This window comes from Amphiura filiformis, chromosome 18 (genome assembly GCF_039555335.1).
Source record: "Amphiura filiformis chromosome 18, Afil_fr2py, whole genome shotgun sequence".
In the NCBI taxonomy this organism is placed as follows: domain Eukaryota; kingdom Metazoa; phylum Echinodermata; class Ophiuroidea; order Amphilepidida; family Amphiuridae; genus Amphiura; species Amphiura filiformis.
Genome location: NC_092645.1, coordinates 21340969 through 21359463, shown reverse-complemented (window position 1 = coordinate 21359463; position 18495 = coordinate 21340969). Strand labels below are relative to the sequence as shown.

Here is an 18495-nt window from a genome sequence, read left to right as displayed (position 1 = left end):
CCGGGAGATTATACTCCTGTTGACATTTCATGATATAAAACTGACCCACAATATTGACCCATGTTTTTGAGGAGTGTCACCCCCTCCCCCCCCCCGATGGAGTAATTATCTTTATTAATAGTAGAGGACCAGCCTGTAGAGTAGTGACTAAATCATAGAACAAAAGTTTGAGAGTCATTTTGGGATCTTTGATTGATTCTGAATAAATTTAGCTTGGGCTCACCTCCTGAAACTTCCGGGCATTCCGGGGAGGGGCCAATCAAGGTCACATGGGGGTCAAATTTTTATTAAAAAATCCTACACGAGCGTGACGAAATTTGATAGAGTCAGACATAATAGGCATACATCTTTAAGCGATAGTTTGTAAATATAGTTCAAAGACGAGGAGCTAGTGCAAAACCCCGATTTGATTACCTTGCGAGGGAATCTTTCAACAAGTTTGAAAAATTCACCATCATAGAATCGTTGGCAACATTATTCATAACAGACCAACAATTCAAGATAATCTCAACGCCTTTTGAATATATTTACAGTATTTTTACACAAATTCGCTCTCCTTTCGCCCTCTTTGACGAGAATGATCGTGGTATTTCTCACCCTTTGTAACAGCCGTATTAAGGTCATGCTGCTTTATAACGATTAAATAGCAGCTAATAACATTAATTTGTTCTGATGCTGTTTCTGGTCTGGTGCTTTACGCATGCGTAGCTTTGGTAGCAACGACACATCTCGGCAAAAAACGTCATTTTAACTATGCTTGGCAATGCTTCACAACTGAGAACCTCTTTTATATCTGAAATTTGGAAGGATGATTTCAACTAATTAACAAGGAATAGCTTGAAGAACTTGTAAGTATGTTGTTAGCTGTAATGTTGATTGTATTCACGTTAGTATCCGCAGAAAGAGGTTTTTTTATAGAATTATACATTTTTCCTTGTGGATGGGTTTCAAACAATAAAAACGTTGTAGAGACACGAGCATTGAAATTAATTTGAATATTTTGGAAAATTTTTATCCAACTTGAATTGCATGTTTGTGTTTGATTTTTTTATATTTTTGAGGCGGTGCTACTTGTTGACATAAGTTTCACGCATACAAAAATTTGCAGATACTTTTGAGACTTGCCCCTACAGACATTTGAATGCCATATTTGGAAAGACTGGACATTCTCCTTTCAGAAAATGTATACGTTTACTATAATGATAGGCTCTATAGTTTGTAAATTATGAGTGTTTCAATGCAAAATGATGCGCGATCCTTGAAATTTACGAAACGCAAAGGAACACCACTTCATGACACACGGCCATATGTTTCTTGCTGTTTTCGAACCTCAACAACAAGAAACAGCAACAGGAGTAACCACAATTCTTTTATGTATTTGCTGTCTGTTTTCTGTCCTTATAATTGAATATATGAATACAAAACCCACCCAAGTACATACTGGCCAAATTGAGTTATGCATGGGAAATTGTTGCTATAGAGGCCCTGCATCAATTTATCGATTGGCTCCAAACAAAGGATTTGAACCGGTGTCCTTCACCGTAGTTATGGCGGAGAGCAGTTCATTCAATCAAATGTTGTCATCAACCTATTTGATCGTAGTGCAGGGTTATGTGTGTGAGACGAACTGTCACGGTAGATTGCAATCATGCTTTTGTTGAATGCATTTGAGTAGTCCGCCATATTTACGGGATGATACGTCACATGAAAGGCCTATATACATAGACCAGTCATATGTATGAAAGAACAACTCAAATTCATCCTCTGTGTCTATTGAGCATGTGAAAAATAGCATGTATGAAAGAACTACCCAAGTCCATAATTTGAGTCTTGTAACACATTGATTGAAATCCAGTATGTATAAAAGTCCACTTGTAACACATTCATTGCTGGAGAGTGACTTTTGAAAAAAAGGGTTTAATCAAGGAAAGTGTGGGGTTTATATTACATGACAGAATGCTTATCAACATTGTACATACCTGTGTGCTTTATTTTGTATTATCTTACCAGTGTTAATCTCATTCCAACATTGTTGTCTTTGTATATGATTAAAAAAACCACCCAAGTCCAGCATTTAAAATGAACCCCACGAAATCCCTGAAATACTAATTGTCATACCTAATACAGTTTAACCCACACATTTGCACGTAAAACTTACCAAATTGACCTGGTAAATCTAACTGAAGGAATTAAAATGATACACATGGTTTTTTCTCAAAATCACTTCCCATGGACTTGGGCGGGTTTTGTATTCATGTATTCAATTGTTGCTGCTTTACATGTCTGTATCTGTTAGTGTGATATATTGTATTCTTGTACTGCTGCTGCTCGTCTTGTTTATGCTACAAGATCATTACTGTGTTTCTTGATGTATTTTGTTCTTGTTGTTAACTACCTTATTCTGAATTATTATTGTTTTTATGATGGTTGTTATCTTAATTGATGACCTGAGCGCATGAAGAACGTAAGTCCACTTGGCTCCTCAACATGTATACACTAAAGTTGCGTATAGTTTCGTATAGCTTGGTAATGTTTTATACATGTTCAGGGGCCAAAACAAATCTTTCACAACCTTACATGATGTTTTCACCCTGGAACTTGTATTAAAACATTATAAAACCTTATGAAACTATACGTTACTTTAGTGTATACATGTTGAGGGGCCAAGTGGACTAACGGTCTTCTTGCGCTCAGGCCTTCAATTGTAATCGATATTTGTTTCCATTTCAATGTCAAATTACTAACATAAATTACTGACATTTTGTATTTACTGACATAAATTACTGACATTTTGTATTTACTAACATAAATTACTGACATTTTATATTTCAGCCCCTAAAATAATGTGGGTTTCCCATGTGTTGAACCAGTACAACATAGTACTGATGCTACAGCTTCTTTGTGTTCTACCAGGTAAGTAGACCCACACGCCCACATTCACAAAATCTTTCACAGAATACACATATTCACACATAGTGCTGGAAATAAGTCAGGCCCATGGGTTAGAAATTTACTGGCCCTGGTCAACTATTACAGACCTGAACTCAAATCGCACAATGCACACATAATACAGGTTTGCAATGTATTCCAAGAATATTGAGCTGTAGTTATTGTGCGTACAATCACTTAAGTGGGTACTACACCCCTGTCCAATTGTGTGCATAATTTTGCATTAAATTATAGCGCATTGGTGACAAGTAAGATATGTATAATTATTATAGGGGCAAGAACTGCAACTACTGCACTGGCAATTTTATTTCAACGCAGACAACAGTTGTGGAGTTACAGTCAAAAATGAGGGAAAACCAATATTTCATCAATAAATTGAGTTCATTTGGTCGACGTATCCTTGAAGAGTTTGAAAGATTTTACCCTAATTTCTTAACAGAAGGTGAGTTATTCTTTCTCTACATATTTTCTAAACCTTTATTCTTTATAGTAATAATTTAATCTTGGTTCATGTTTATTAAACTCATGATGAATTCTTGAACATATACCTGCTTTATGCAAGGAGTTAAATAGTGCCAGGCCAGATAGACTGCCTGTGGGCATTTTATGGACCATGCACTGACCATGATATTTGTATCCTATTTTATTTTTACTTATTTTCACTTCATAAAGTTTCCTCGTGTGAATATATGCAACTAACCAACGCTGTTAGTGCAAAGAAGTCATTTATAGCAACAGATAAAAACGTGATAACCAGAGTCTAGGGTTTCTAGATAAGGTTAAAACTTGCAGTAAACATACGCTTGCTGTGAAAATTATATATAATGATATAATACTGTTTTCACTTTGGGAGAAATGTACCCGAGGTCAAGGGATGTTCATATGACCGCCCCCCCCGCCACCTGTTGTTAACTTGTCTATGGTGTCAACACCATAGAAATGCTAGCTGTCAACCTTTGAATTGAAAGTTTTAAGGATAGGTACACGAAATGTGATGAATTTTCAGTGCAGTAGTTGTAGTCCTTGCCCCTATAATATACATATCTTACTTCTCACCAATGCGCTATAATTTTTGGGAAAAATGCAAATTAATGTATAGTAGGAATCACAATGCAAATCCATCCACGTTATCTCTTTATTTCATTGTGCCCTATAGTTTAATTTGACGTATAAGTATAGTTACGTAAGAAACACAAATCACTACCCATTAATTTGCGTCAAAATATAAAACTGGGAAATGGCATTGTTTTACATTTACCTTTGTAGTAACAGTGCTTCTCATAATGATGCAATGCAATGCAATTGCCATATCTGGAGATTTTTTTCAATCCATAAATAGACCTGACTGACTTTGTTGTTGACTACTCACATAGTAAAGGCATACGGGGACGTGCCGCTCCTATGGGTAGGGTTTCCACGACATGGGTCTAGGTTTGAGATTTTCTGTGCCATTTGTGAAAAACAAGCGGGAAAACATGTTGCTTTTACTATTTTCAAGCTCAAATCCTAAGATATAGGTCCTTATTTCCTGAAAATCTTTAGATATGGGTCCCTATTTTCGCTAAAATTACCCTTAGAATTGGGTATGGTTCGAAGCCCCCCCCATGATGCACCCTCGTAACATTTTAACTAGGGCATTTTAAATCGACTTTCGAAAAGTTTTTTGATACATTCATTGATTTCTCAAAAAGTAAAAATCGCAGTTTAACAAATAACGGTTCAAATGAAAGCCATTATTGGGGGCTAATTGTTGTATCACTATGATAGGCCTGACACCAATATAAACACTTGTTTCGGTGACCCAAGTTCATGGTCATTTCTGCTCACGCCCTTTTTTTACAGATGAGCTGGAATTTCATATTTCGGTTTCAGCGATTGCCCGAAAAAGGTGGTATGTTTTGAAAAGCGTTTCCGCTTGGAATGTAGATAGTTATTGTTGCTATTACTCTTCGCGATTTTAATTTATGCCCACTTTAGCCGGCAATTTTCAATGCATTGTACACAATAGATACGTCGCTTGCATAATTACCGCTATTTTTAACAGTATCGTTTTTGTTAACCAACATACCATCCAAAAGAGTTCTCAAGACTTTGATGAAACCATTGATACCAAATCGGACTGCATGTGATGAACAGATTTTACACTAGAATCAAAAGAACCAGCGTAGGCCCTCTAAAATGTACTTTTTTTAAATATCGCGTTGTGATAAAAATGACTGCCTTTTCCTTGTTTTTTATAACAAGGAAAAGCTTTACTTACCTCAAACTTCAAACGTAGTGCTGTCTCAGTGTCCGTTACTGGTTGGTATTATTCAGATTAAGCGATTTTCATGATTTAGGCCTACTTAGCCTACATTTGACCAACTATTTGCCCACACCGTGTACGAATATATTCCAAATATGGCGCTGCATTCAGTATCACACAAACGACAAGGTTATACCAAGGGGGTGACACTAAATTCACGGTTGTTCTATTAGCAACGCAAAACCTATGAAAAATTCCGCTGGTTTACTAGCTAGAAAGTGAGGCCAGTTATCGATCCGTTATGAATAATTCATGTTCGACCCTTGGATCATGTTAATTGCTATTGGCAAATAACAACGTTGTTAGTTTTGCGAACTTTGCCTGTTCAATGAGAGTATAGCGCGCCCTCAATACATCTGGGCGCAAACCAGGCGAAAACGATCCAGTTTAATGAAATGGCGGACGGTTATTCCTATCAGGCACCAGTGATATGTTTGTTTCAAAGAAAGTCTACTAATTTGATATGAAATGACATTTTGCAATAGCAAAGTCAAAATTAGGACTTGAGGTCAATAACATGAAGGAAATACGTGACAGAGGCAAGGTGTGAAACACAAGTAGTATTTGAAGTTAAAATAACCTTTGATACCCGACCTGACCTTCCATAGCTTTCCATCATGGCGCCTTATTCGTCTTTATGTATTTCTATATGCTCTCAAGTAAAATAAAATACCAATATGCACTAAGCAGACAGAATGTTACTTGGCTCCCAGCATGAATTATTGATTTTATACGGAGGTAAAGAAATACACAGTTGCCTGCAAGCCGTGCACCATACTCCAAATACTTCGGTAAATCTGAATAATGGTCACATGTAGACATATCATGTGTTCGGGAAATCACGTGGCAACATTTTAAGATTTCAGACTTGTTTACTAGTTAAATTGTCATTTGTACTGTTGATTATTTATCTTTGTTAATTAATATATCTTTTAAATGCTGATAAATCGTGGTTGGCTGCCCATATTATATGTTAAATTCAATGTTTTATGAATATAATTCTACCACGCAGAGGGGTCACACAGCATAATTTCACACTACACGATTTAGCTAGATTTGGAGCTCTGCACTTCAAATTCACGTCAATTTCAAAGTTTATACACTTAATATATTTAATATAATACTTATTTTTTGTTATAACAAACTGGAACACGAAATGTACTAGCTTATTACCTATACAGAAAGGGGATTTATACACATTCACTCAGCAATTTGACATGCCTGGCGCATCAAGACATTCTCTGTCTGGATAACATGACTGTCGGCCTCAATACCAGAGAGTTGATATTCTTGAGAGGGCACTCTATTCACGTGGTTTCTTTTCCAACGCTAAAAGATCACGAATTTTGGTGGTTTGCAAATGAAAAGTGTCCGCACTATCGATTGATTACATAACTGTTATGAATAATGTATTAGGTTTTCAATGCAATCGCCTCGACCCATCAATACATATTATCTGTATTTATCAAAGTACTTGGAATAGCAATCTGGTGAGTTCACTGAACCACGCCCTAATACTGATGGAGTTTTAATGGCGTTTAATGGCGCTAATCCTCTCCATACACAGATGAACAAATACAATAGGAGAAGGTCAACACATATGACCTCCTATATGACATGTTATATGAGATGTACAACAACCTGAATATCATAAAGATCAGTGTTCGTTTGTGCATATGAACTGCATATTTACAATACTAAATATTAGTCGTTATATATTATGCCAAATATTGGTATTATGACAACACGGTATATGCGTTGTATATAAAACAAATAATAGATCCTGCTATCATGGCGTCAGGTCATTGGTTCATCATATCCCGTATGTTTCTTAAAATTCATTCATATTTGAGACAAATTTCTGTGCCCATTTTGAGGCGTACAGGTGGATCCGGTTTTTTGGTCATTTTCATTTCTTTTTGATGAAAGAATTAAGGTTTTCCACTGCACGGAGGCCACTATGTGATACTAATTTAATGCTATTTGTAAATGAATGCGGATTCCCGGTTGTTGTTTTTCCACAGTGTGACAACTGTCCACCCATCCAGACAACATCATAACATAATAAAACGTCTGTATTTGTACGATGAGTAAATATTAAACTGAACTTTGCCTTGGAACATTGTGTAAGACGGTGTAAGATTTCGTGGGCGCCCTCAACATTATTATCCTCTTTGGTTGACCTGTGCTAGACTCCAGCACATGTTAATGACGCAAAGACAGTTGTGGTAACACCATGGTCGCAGACATGCAAAAAAGCTCAAAAACAGATAGTAATGAAACCAGTTTTTATTTTCCTTGCTCTAGCGAATTCACAGAGAAGGTGTTTCTAGTACAATACAGCGTCGGACTCTAGCTGAGAGCGTAGCCTAAGTCCAAACGGACTCCAAGAAGGGCTCTCCATACACAAATGAACAAACACAAAGGAAGGTAGTCTCCTCCGTGACCAGCTTGATTTCGATGGAGCGAAAACAAATTGGCTGCAGAGGAGACGGGTAATTTTGCCATGCAAATGAGGTGAGTGTCACCCCCCTGTCAATACGTCTGGGCGCAAATTTAAATAACAATACGCTATTTACATATGAATGCGGCTTCATGCTAATGTCTAGTGCCGCTTCCAGGCCTATTCCGTGGTTATACTAAGATGTGTAAGACTTTCTGACACTATATTCACGGTTGTTCTAATGGCTATTCAAAGTTATGACAAATTGGCTGGTTTGAGTTGTTATATACCATTTCACCCTGATGTGACAGTGACGTCACGTCAGTATAAATCTGGTTTCATACTACTCTGCCGGTTGCAATGAGCGGCGTGGCGCACGCGCATTGCAGACAAACGGACACAATCAAGGCTTGTCATTGGTTGAAACGCTCTGCCGCTTGCCGGGTGTTCGTGATCGCGCGCCATTATCGTGATGATCGGGGATTCCTTTTTTTTTTATGAAGGCACCAGCCGAAATGTCCGTTTTCCAGAATGCAATGAACATAACTCTGTACTCCCCCGGGGAGATGATGTATTTTGCGACACTCATACCCCCCTGGAATAGTGCATGGTTGGAAAGAGGGAAAAAGGTCTATACGAATTTTATTAGACGCAGCATCACTCGCTGGAGTTCGATGGCGCTGGTGTACACACGCACGCGCTTAAAGACACCGCATAGATGCGCGAGCGAAACTGCTGTTCACAACGCGTTGACATCACTGCCACATCGGGGTGAAAAATGGTATAGGAATTAGATGACTATGAAATTTCAAACTCGCCCCTCGATAAAGGTTGGCAATTGAAGCAGGCCTCAGTTTAGCGAACTTTGTCTAGTTTAATGCGATGCGAGTGCAAGCGCCGCTCGGACTGTGAAGGTTTCTGGATACCGAATATGGGTTTAGATTAGGCCTATATCATGTCCTCTAGGCCATATAATTTATTTTGGAAAGGAAAGTCTAATCTCGGAGCCTATTCAATTGAGAAGGGACTGGATTTTGTCATAATAATATACAAATTAATACTTGTCGTCCATAACAAGAAATAATGCCTCGCGATTTTTTTGATATCCAGCCATAGTATTTTAATTGATTAAACTGAACATGAAGCTATATCTTTACTAGCTTCATGCACTAATTTGCAGACCCGCCCGGCCTTCTACATGTAGTGAGTACCACATTAGATTGTGTTTACAAGAAATAATAAGCGCTGCCTCCTCGAAATTTCTTATGCCATCAGCTTTGATGATTAAATATTATCTACAACTCGGCACCTGTGTTCAAGGCCTTTCTTTTATCTATTGACCTCAAAAGAAAGGATTAGAATGATCAGAATGCCGTCCCTGACCCGTTTCCACACATTAATAATGAGTCGGTAAGGGAACGTGCTACCGTTATACTTCAGTGAGTACGTATGGTTACTACGCAGTTCAATGGCCTTATTGTGATCTGGCGGGCGTTTTAAAAGTACGGTCCCTGCCTGCGGCATATTTCCGGACAAGGAACAATAGAGACCAATTGCCTGGCAATGACGTCACGTGTAATCCCAGTCTATAGTGTGATTAGAACATAGGCTGGTGGTCACTTATAGTACGATCAGTACGAAAAGTCCAATGCGATTATTAATGTATTTTCTAAAATTAAAAGAACCACTTTTTAGCGGGAATTTTTGTAAGTTACACAGCTGAAGTTGTGAAAGGGTTGAAAGACTACAATATTACGGCATAAACAAGAATTTCTTTGTTTGGTCGTTATTCCTATAGGCTGATCCCTTAACGTGAAAAATTATGTGTACAAATGTACGTTAAAGCCTTAAGTAGGTATGTCACAGTGGCTGCACAATAATTCTGCTACACTGTGCATGCAAGCATAACAGTGAATTGAAAAGGGCGCGCTTCAAATTTGGCAAATTTGAGAAAACACCCATGTCGATAAATGCATTTCCTCATATGATTCATTAATCCAAATTGTTTAAATTTTTTTCATCGGGTCCTCAAAAATTAAAAATTGTTTTGTTAAAGTGCTACTGCCTGTTTTTATGGATTTTTGAAGATCGCTCATAAATATGTAAATATAGGCCTATTGAAGTAAAGGGACCTACCACCATTTAGCTGAAATACTATCTAATCTTTCTTAGCATGTACATTATTTCCGTCGATAACAAATGAAGCACTTCCCTAAAATTAGTTGAAGCAAAACATTAATCATGATATTTTAGGGAGTAATTTTCCAAACCACAATAGCTCTAAGCCATTGTGTGTGTCCAAAGCCATACTATTTTTGTATACGCGGTACAGTAGAATAGCTATTCATTTTACCGATTGTCCTCCCATGTTAATCCAGATGACAAAATGTTAATTTAAAGTCTCATTGCAACTGATTTTTTATTTTTACTTTTCGGACTTGGCTTTGAGTAATGGTGACACATACCATGTTTACAGTAAAAATGAAAATTATATTCCAGACACCGTCAAAATGTCAAACTTTTTTATTTTTTTGTATTGATTTTAAATAATTAACTGCAGTTCATTTATTCAACCTCATAACAGGATCATACTTAAACAATTTATGATGAATGAACAGACGTTCATTAAATATTGAAAAAAAAACCAAAATTTCTCATGCCTAATTTGCATAATAATATCATAAATACATAATTAGCTGTAATTACCTAATTTGCGTAATTAATTACTTTTTGTGTATTTTTTTGTTATCAATTGAAATAACTTTGTATACATGTGTGTGCAAAACAACGCACCTTTATATCATGTACGGTTTTCTATTGGCATCAATTTTGCATATTAATTAGCTAAACATTTTTTGAGATTTAATTTGTCTGCAGATTGGCCGAAATTGCTCAAATAGTATATTTGGTTAATTTATTATGATTATTCAATGATAGATTTTTTAATTTTGTTTTCTGTTACGAAGTCAGTAAAGATAGGCATTTAACATGTGATATTTAAATTAACGCTGCTTTTTCAAACAAACGTCCAAATAAACCTTCAAAATCTCGAAACGTGCCAATTTTGTCATTACAGCCATTTGTGGCAGGATTTCATTCCATCTACGAGCATCTTTAAATTGACACTACATCACAATGCATTGACCGATTTCAATTCTGTTTTTTGATTTTTGATACTTTAATAAAGCTCAATAATGTAGGAACATTAAATAACATGTTTTTGCTGCCATTATTTTTGAGGTGATATGCCTCCTTAAAGGCAATATGGTTCTCACCGGATGTTCTGCTCAATATGAAAAGATATACTATTTTAACCTACTTATCAATTTCAGAGTACATATCCTTTACAATAATGTTTCACAAGAGCCAAACAAAAAACGTGCATTTTACTGTAGAAACATAGAGTGGGCTTGACTAATTAGTTAAAAGTTATGCGTAAACCACGAGTAGGAGGTTAGCTACCATTTTCATTCTACCATTCTACGATTATATTAAGTCTGATGAAAACCCTTAGGGGTTGGTACTTATCGCTTCCCATAGTAAAAAAAAAAAGGGTTAACCTCATATAATTAGAATATTAGAATGTATTTTAGTGCTTCTGTCCTTTTGAAACCGACTCTCGATAAAGTTCTTTGAAAAATGTCGAAACAAAATGTCTTCTTTTGCAATGCAGACTTGAAAATATTTAGTCATTTCATTCATTTTGCTTCCATGTGTTTTAAAATTCACCGTTATCCTGCTACAATATTGTTTTCTTTTATTGTAGATAATATATTTAAAGAGAAAATATTTTATGTATAAAATATTTCAAAATTTGAAGGCTTACATGTCAAACGACAATGGAATTTACAAGAGCCAAAATAATCAAGGTTGGTATTTCAACTGCAAATACGAATAATTAGTGTAATGCATCTTTCGAAGCAATAAAACAGTCGAGAATTTTAGGAGTAATGAAGCATTACGAATATACTTATGTATTTGATTGTCATACGTTATATTTTATTCATGAATGTCAATCGCAAATTTAAGATTATTATTAAATTGCTTTTGAGCTTGTGTAAAATCCAGGTCATTCAGCATCCTAGCAGGATACCTGCTTGACCGACGTGGGTAGGTAACAATTCCAGTGTCAATTCCAAAAGTTGATGCTTTTTTGAAGTCCACAAAAGTGACTGTCAAGAGAAGTTGGTACTCCTTGAAGCCTTCCATAATCCTCCTCAAAATGTGTATTTGCTGAGCACAGCTGCGACCTGATCTAAAGCCAGCTTGATTGGTTCTCAGTAAAGGATCGATGTGAGGTCGGATCCTGTTCAAAAGGATCATGTTGTACACTTTTTCGGCAATGCATATAAGCGAAATACCACTTTAGTTTGTCATGAGAGATAGGTCGCCTTTCTTTGGAAGAGGAATGACGACATTTGTGACCCATTGACGTGGCGGTGTCAGCGTTTTGAATACTTCCATGCAGAATTCGATAATCATATCTATCATGCTATCTCACCCTCCCTGAAGTGCTTCAGCAGTTATAGCACAGTCCAATGCTGCTGCCTTGTTGGTCTTCATGGCTGCTATTGCTTCGACTACTTCTTCACGAGTTGGGGGCTCAGTGATGATAGGAAGATCTTCAACAGCAGGTGCAGGATGTTCTGAAACTGCTGTGCCACTGTCGTTGTTAAGGAGTGAGCTAAAATATTTCTTCCATTCCTCGAGCAGTTCATGGTCTCTGGTTGGGGCTGTGCCATCCCTCTTCTTGACTTTCACCCCTTTCTTTGAACTCTTCCCAGAAAGCGAGTGTATGATTTTCCAGGTGGGGTGTAATTCCCCATCTCGTCGGCCAGCTTCAGGTTTTCCATCTGCTTATTGAGGGTAGCAAGCTCGTCAGCTTTATAAGAGTTGTTAAGGCTGGTGTTAAAGTTCCTCCATCTCTCTCTAGCTTGACGAGACTTTGAAATGGAGTACCGCTTTTTGGCCTCATCCCTTTCAAGTTTAAGCCTGATGTTTGAATCTGATACTCAACTTGATAGTCCACATGGCTCTTGCTTTCCAATAACTTTCTCAGCAACTTCACGAACCGCTGTTTCTTAGGTCTCATACATCTCATATATATCAGAGATGGGCGTGGCATCATCCATGCTCAAGACCTGGAATCTGTTTGACAGCTCCCGCTAAAATTCCTCCTTTGTATCAGGATCCTGCAACTTCTTCCAGTTGAATTTTTATTATTAAAATTATTATTGTTGTTATTATTATTTTATTATAATTATTATTATTATTATTATAATTATTATTATATTATTATTATTATAATTATTATTATTATTATTATTATTATTATTATTATTATTATTATTATTATTATTATTATCATTATTATTATTATTATTATTATTATTATTATTAGTATTATTATCATTTTTCATTATTATAATTATTATTGTATGCAATATAAAGTTCTTTGAAAAAATGGCATTCATTTTGCGCTGTTTCCATTTGTAATATAAAGTTGCACTGTATCGTCTTAAACAAAACGAAAAAAAACGATTGAATCCATTTGTGGATATATTTATATTTTGCTTTTATTTGAATTAAGATTAAATTTAGTTTGCAAGTGCACTTACATGAAAAATGTATTGTACGAGTATTTACTGAGCTCGTTGTTAGGGTTCTTTTCCACTGAATTATAAAAGATAATAGGCTGATGGCAATTCATCATTCAAAGCGATACAAAAGTCGAAACGCTTTTAGGACTAATGAATCATACAGTACCATTATCATAGTTCATGTTTTATTCATGCATTTGAACCGCAAACCTACATGATCAATTAATATGACACTGCTTCTAAGCTTGCGTTACCAAAGCAACTATGCTTAGAACTCTTGAAATACAACCGTACGTATTTTCAAGACACTATGTTCTAAATAGTCAATGATATTCTAAAAACAAATCCATTATCTTAATTTAACTTTAATTTGTATGAACCCTTTCCTATATCAACAACTGCAAAATGATACAATTTAAAGGCATATGAAAGCACTAATATAATTGTACTCATAGTTCAACAATCTGAACATGAATTTAAATCATAACCCATTATATTTTAGCGTTTATTTAATACTATTACGGTGGTACGGACTACTGATCTACGGTTGCGGGTTCGATTCAGGGCCGTAGGCAGCTTTCTTAGTCAGAAGGGCAAAATTAAATTTCGGGGCAGAGACAAAAAAATTGCAGTTGCATCATACAATACATTATACCGGTTTTGTATTTAGAGAGGCTTTATTGGGACGATGCGCGTGTAGCGCGCAAAAGTGTATTTTGCACTATTTTTGCCCATGATAGCGATGAAAAGGACTTTATTGTGACATTTTATATTTTACACTATTTTGTCCCATGATCGGGGTGAATTTTGGTGGAAAGAAAGAAAGAAAGAAAGAAAGAAAGAAAGAAAGAAAGAAAGAAAGAAAGAAAGAAAGAAAGAAAGAAAGAAAGAAAGAAAGAAAAAAAAGAAAGAAAGAAAGAAAGAAAGAAAGAAAGAAAGAAAGAAAGAAAGAAAGAAAGAAAGAAAGAAAGAAAGAAAAATGAATGAATGAAAGAAAGAAGAAGAAAGAAAGAAAGAAAGAAAGAAAGAAAGAAAGAAAGAAAGAAAGAAAGAAAGAAAGAAAGAAAGAAAGAAAGAAAGAAAGAAAGGAAGAAAGAAAAAAAGAAAGAAAGAAAGAAAGAAAGAAAGAAAGAAAAAAGAAAAAAGAAAGAGAGAAAGAAAGAAAGAAAGAAAGAAAGAAAGAAAAAGAAGGAACGAAAGAAAGAAAGAAAGAAAGAAAGATGAACTATTAAAAAAGACTTTTCGCGTATATTACTATACATACTTTTAATTTCGTAGTTCATGAGGAAATGTCCTTGTTGTTCTTATATAAGATGGTTCTCCATGTGGACGTTAGTTTACTGCTAAAGTGCTTATAACGATTTACACGTTCACTTCAACCTCTTGACACTTTCGTAGTAGTGTTCTAATCCTTTTTGTCTTTCCTCTTCATTTCTAGAAACCATGATACATGTCCGAGCCCAATACGTATGTGAAGTTGGTCAAGAGAGGGACGGTAAACATTGGAGATGGGTTCTGTCACACAAAGATCCGTGCCGATGTACCAATATTAAGTTAGGAGGCGCAAATTCATACAGACCTACACGGACGTTTAATCCGGTTTACGTTCACAGTCCAATGATTAGTGATGATGTCAACCAGATTAGGGAGCATTATGGATGGGATTGCACTGGTAAGTTTAATATTATACCGTAGCCACAATGTTTATACATTAACTGTTAGAAACTGGCACATGGTGATATCAATATCTTATAACCTTATTGTCTTCTACCTGTCGTGATTCGCTGGCATATTTTCGGGTCATCATAAATGTGATAACCTACCGATAGGATACCACTGGGAAATGTAGTCATTGTAATTGTATGTACTTTTTACTTTTTTAAAGCTCCAGAAATTACATGTCCTATAGACCGACAAATTGAAACAGACCAAGGCAAAGCAATTGCTATGGTTGTGTACCAGACTCCTGATGCTACTGATAACTTAGGGGAGGTTAACGTAGTGTGCGATCCGGAATCGGGATCCTACTTTGCTATTGGTAATACAACGGTCACTTGTGTAGCACGAGACAGGAGTGAGAACAGCGTGATGTGCGAATTTGAAGTCAACGTTAAAGGCAAGTCTAAATAATCATACTATAATTCACCAGAACCTGCTTGTTTATTTGTTTGTTTGTCCATCTTTCCGCCTCTTTTCTCAGAGACTAGGGGTCGCACGTTCCCCAAACTTGGTGGGTGCAGCTTGGTATGAGGAAGAACAAGTTTATATTTTTAAGGTCAAAGGTCAATGACGGAGTAAAGTCCAATTGAAGTCGAATTTCAAACACATTACATAGCAAATGTAGCCATGCCATTGTGTTGACCTTAGACTAACAAACAACAGTTTCCACAGTGACCTTTTCGTCAGACCTACGGATAAGAGGTCATAGGTCAAAAAAGGTAAAACTCTTAAATCGCTCCTATGGAGCTCAAACTTGGTGGGTGTGTTAACCTTGGACAAACAAACAAAAGTTTCCACGGCGACCTTTTTGTCAGACCTACGGTTAGGAGGTCATAAGTCAAAAAGGGTAAATATTTCCAATTGCTACTATGGAGCTCAACCTTGGTGGGTGGATGTAACTATGGCCAAGGAAGACAAGGTTTGCATTCATTAGGTCATCCGAGGTCAAAGGTCAGGTCAAATTTCAAACTGAGGACGAAAGTCAGGTCGTATTGCAAAAACCTGCAATTGAGCTCAGCTGTGAGGACAGTGATCCCAGCCAACGGACACACCCTGAGTTTGAGATCTGCAAAATTCAATAAACCATGACAACCGAGAACCGCGAAATACAGGTAATCGCCTAGTGTTTTTAATGCACCAAATGGGACCCCTAAACCGACACTCACACACCTATTTGCAAAGACATGCAAACGAGGACCTTTTTAACCAGGACATTTACCATATACCTATCTAAACGAGGACGTTTAATGTACACCTAACACGGTGCCCAAATCGTGGACCTCCGTTTATGTTTTACTATATAACAGAGTAATTACCAATACCATTATACGATTTGGGGTTCTTATATGCATTTTCACGTTGTTTGCAACATGCTGGTGGAGAAAGAGACCGAAGTCGTCCTTGGTGTGAGTAGAGGGTGTCCACTATTATCAAACGTTTATTCAGCAATTTTTAATACATCTTTATAGCTCTACTATAATAATTTTTTACAAACAAAAAAGATCATAATAATAGTTAGACTTTCCATTTTATGTTCATTATACTTAACTGTCTTAAACAGATTTGGAAATGAACACATTCTGTGCATTTTCAACGATTTATCTAAGTTGATTTCGCACGTGCAAAATCTTTGAAACTGGCAAAATACGTGACCTCGAACTGGAGAGTGCTTTTGAATAGATCGACGCATACTGCAGTTACTGTCCGTTTTCCTATACACAATACACAATGCTCTTTCCATTGACGCGTGACCTCTACAAATAGTGTATGTTAGAAGTCCTTTATATTTCCTAGTTAACGTCACTGTGTGAAAAATAACCGGCCAATATAAGTATTCTCTGAAATTCTAGAAAATATTGTTTTGTAACATGTCATAAATTTTTAGCTAATTTAGGTGTTTGGAAATATTCGCACTTTGGTGTTTTAGTGTACGTTATAAGTAATAGGACATTGCCTAGTTAACGTCACTGTGTGAAAAATAACCAGCCAATATTTAAAGTATTCTCTGAAATTCTAGAAAATATAGTTTTGTAACATGTCCTAAATTTTTAGCTAATTAGGGTGTTTGGAAGTATTCGCACTTTTGTGTTTAAGGAAGGATATGTAAACGACAGATAACACCAAAAAATATGAAGAAATTATTTCCAAACCGTGTTAAGTCAACAATCATTATGTTGCTCATTTTCAAGAATGCTGGTTAACAATGAGCAGACTATTGTCTCATTTCGTGAACAAAGGCCACATACTATAATTGTTACCTTGCGTATGCGTTATAATCGGTTACCCAACTGAAACTATAATACCAGCTCATTGCGATACCGCAGGTAAAACAGACACATGTGTTGTGTGTATTTAACCACCAGAGAAGATCTGATTTAATCAGTTGGGCTGTTTTCAATGAATGTTAACTAAGTATAATAGCTTTTAATGGGGTTTAAGTCCTGCAAAGGTCGTAGTGAATTTTACTGTAGACATGACTGCATCATGGTACGTCCAATCACTGCATTTGGAAGTCGCATTCTCTCTATTTCTCGATTTACGCAATTGGCCAAAGATTCAGTGTTGGTGAATTCTATTTCTTGTTTCGAAAGGGGGGAGGGTGGGCATAACAAAGCATACACATGATATGCACAAATATGCAAACATCTATGAATATAATACCAGTAACTAGATTTTCAAAATAGTACTAAAAATAAAAAGCGCGATAAGGTCGAGTATAACTATATTTTTAATATAATAAAATGTTTTTATTCTAGTAGATAACCTTGGATATGAGTTTATTTGTGATATAGTGTTGTGGATGGGGTATATGGGTGTGTATTAAAACCAAACAAAAATATTCCTTTAGGTCAACATTTGAGTTTTTTTTTTTCTTGATATAGCAATCCCAAAAGGGGCCAAACACTGGTCAGGACAATGCAGTCATGCATCCAGCGCCATGTTGTCTTCTAAGCTTAACAGTGGCAAAGGACACACATGACTTTAAAACATATTATGTAAGAAAAATAGCATTAACCTTTAATGTTCTCTTTTTGCAGACAATGAATCACCCGAATTTGATTTTTGTCCATCAAACCTGACAGTAAGAAACACTGATCCCGGACAGCCCACTGCCATGATTGAGTGGTTAAACCCCATGGCTAGTGATAATTCTGGTGAAGATCCTACCATAACGTGTAATTACCCGTCGGGATCAAACTTTGCTATTGGGGAAACGACGGTTGAATGCGTAGCAATTGATAGCAGTGGGAATGAGAAGGATTGTCCATTCGATATTAACGTTTTAGGTATGTCTGTTTGTGATGAATATGAATTACCGATATAAGGTTTAAATGTCTATATTTCTTTGAATTGTGTTTGAATACATGAGGTGAAATTTGAGGGGTTATGCGGAGAACAATTACGTTGTCGTTGAACCCAGCACCAACGGAGCTTCTGAGTTTAATTGTGCTAAAGAACAGTATTATTAAAAATTATTA

The 18495-nt window shown here is 36.3% G+C and overlaps 1 protein-coding gene across 1 annotated transcript; it reads left to right on the top strand.

The window, feature by feature from the left end:
- Positions 1-741: 741 nt before the first annotated feature.
- On the top strand, positions 742-18341 carry LOC140139029 (hyalin-like). Its single transcript, XM_072160810.1, has 5 exons — positions 742-848; positions 2833-2913; positions 14736-14969; positions 15183-15413; positions 18055-18341. Exons 2-5 carry the CDS (start codon positions 2844-2846, stop codon positions 18339-18341), a joined length of 822 nt encoding a protein of 273 aa, XP_072016911.1. The 5' UTR covers positions 742-848; positions 2833-2843.
- Positions 18342-18495: the final 154 nt, after the last annotated feature.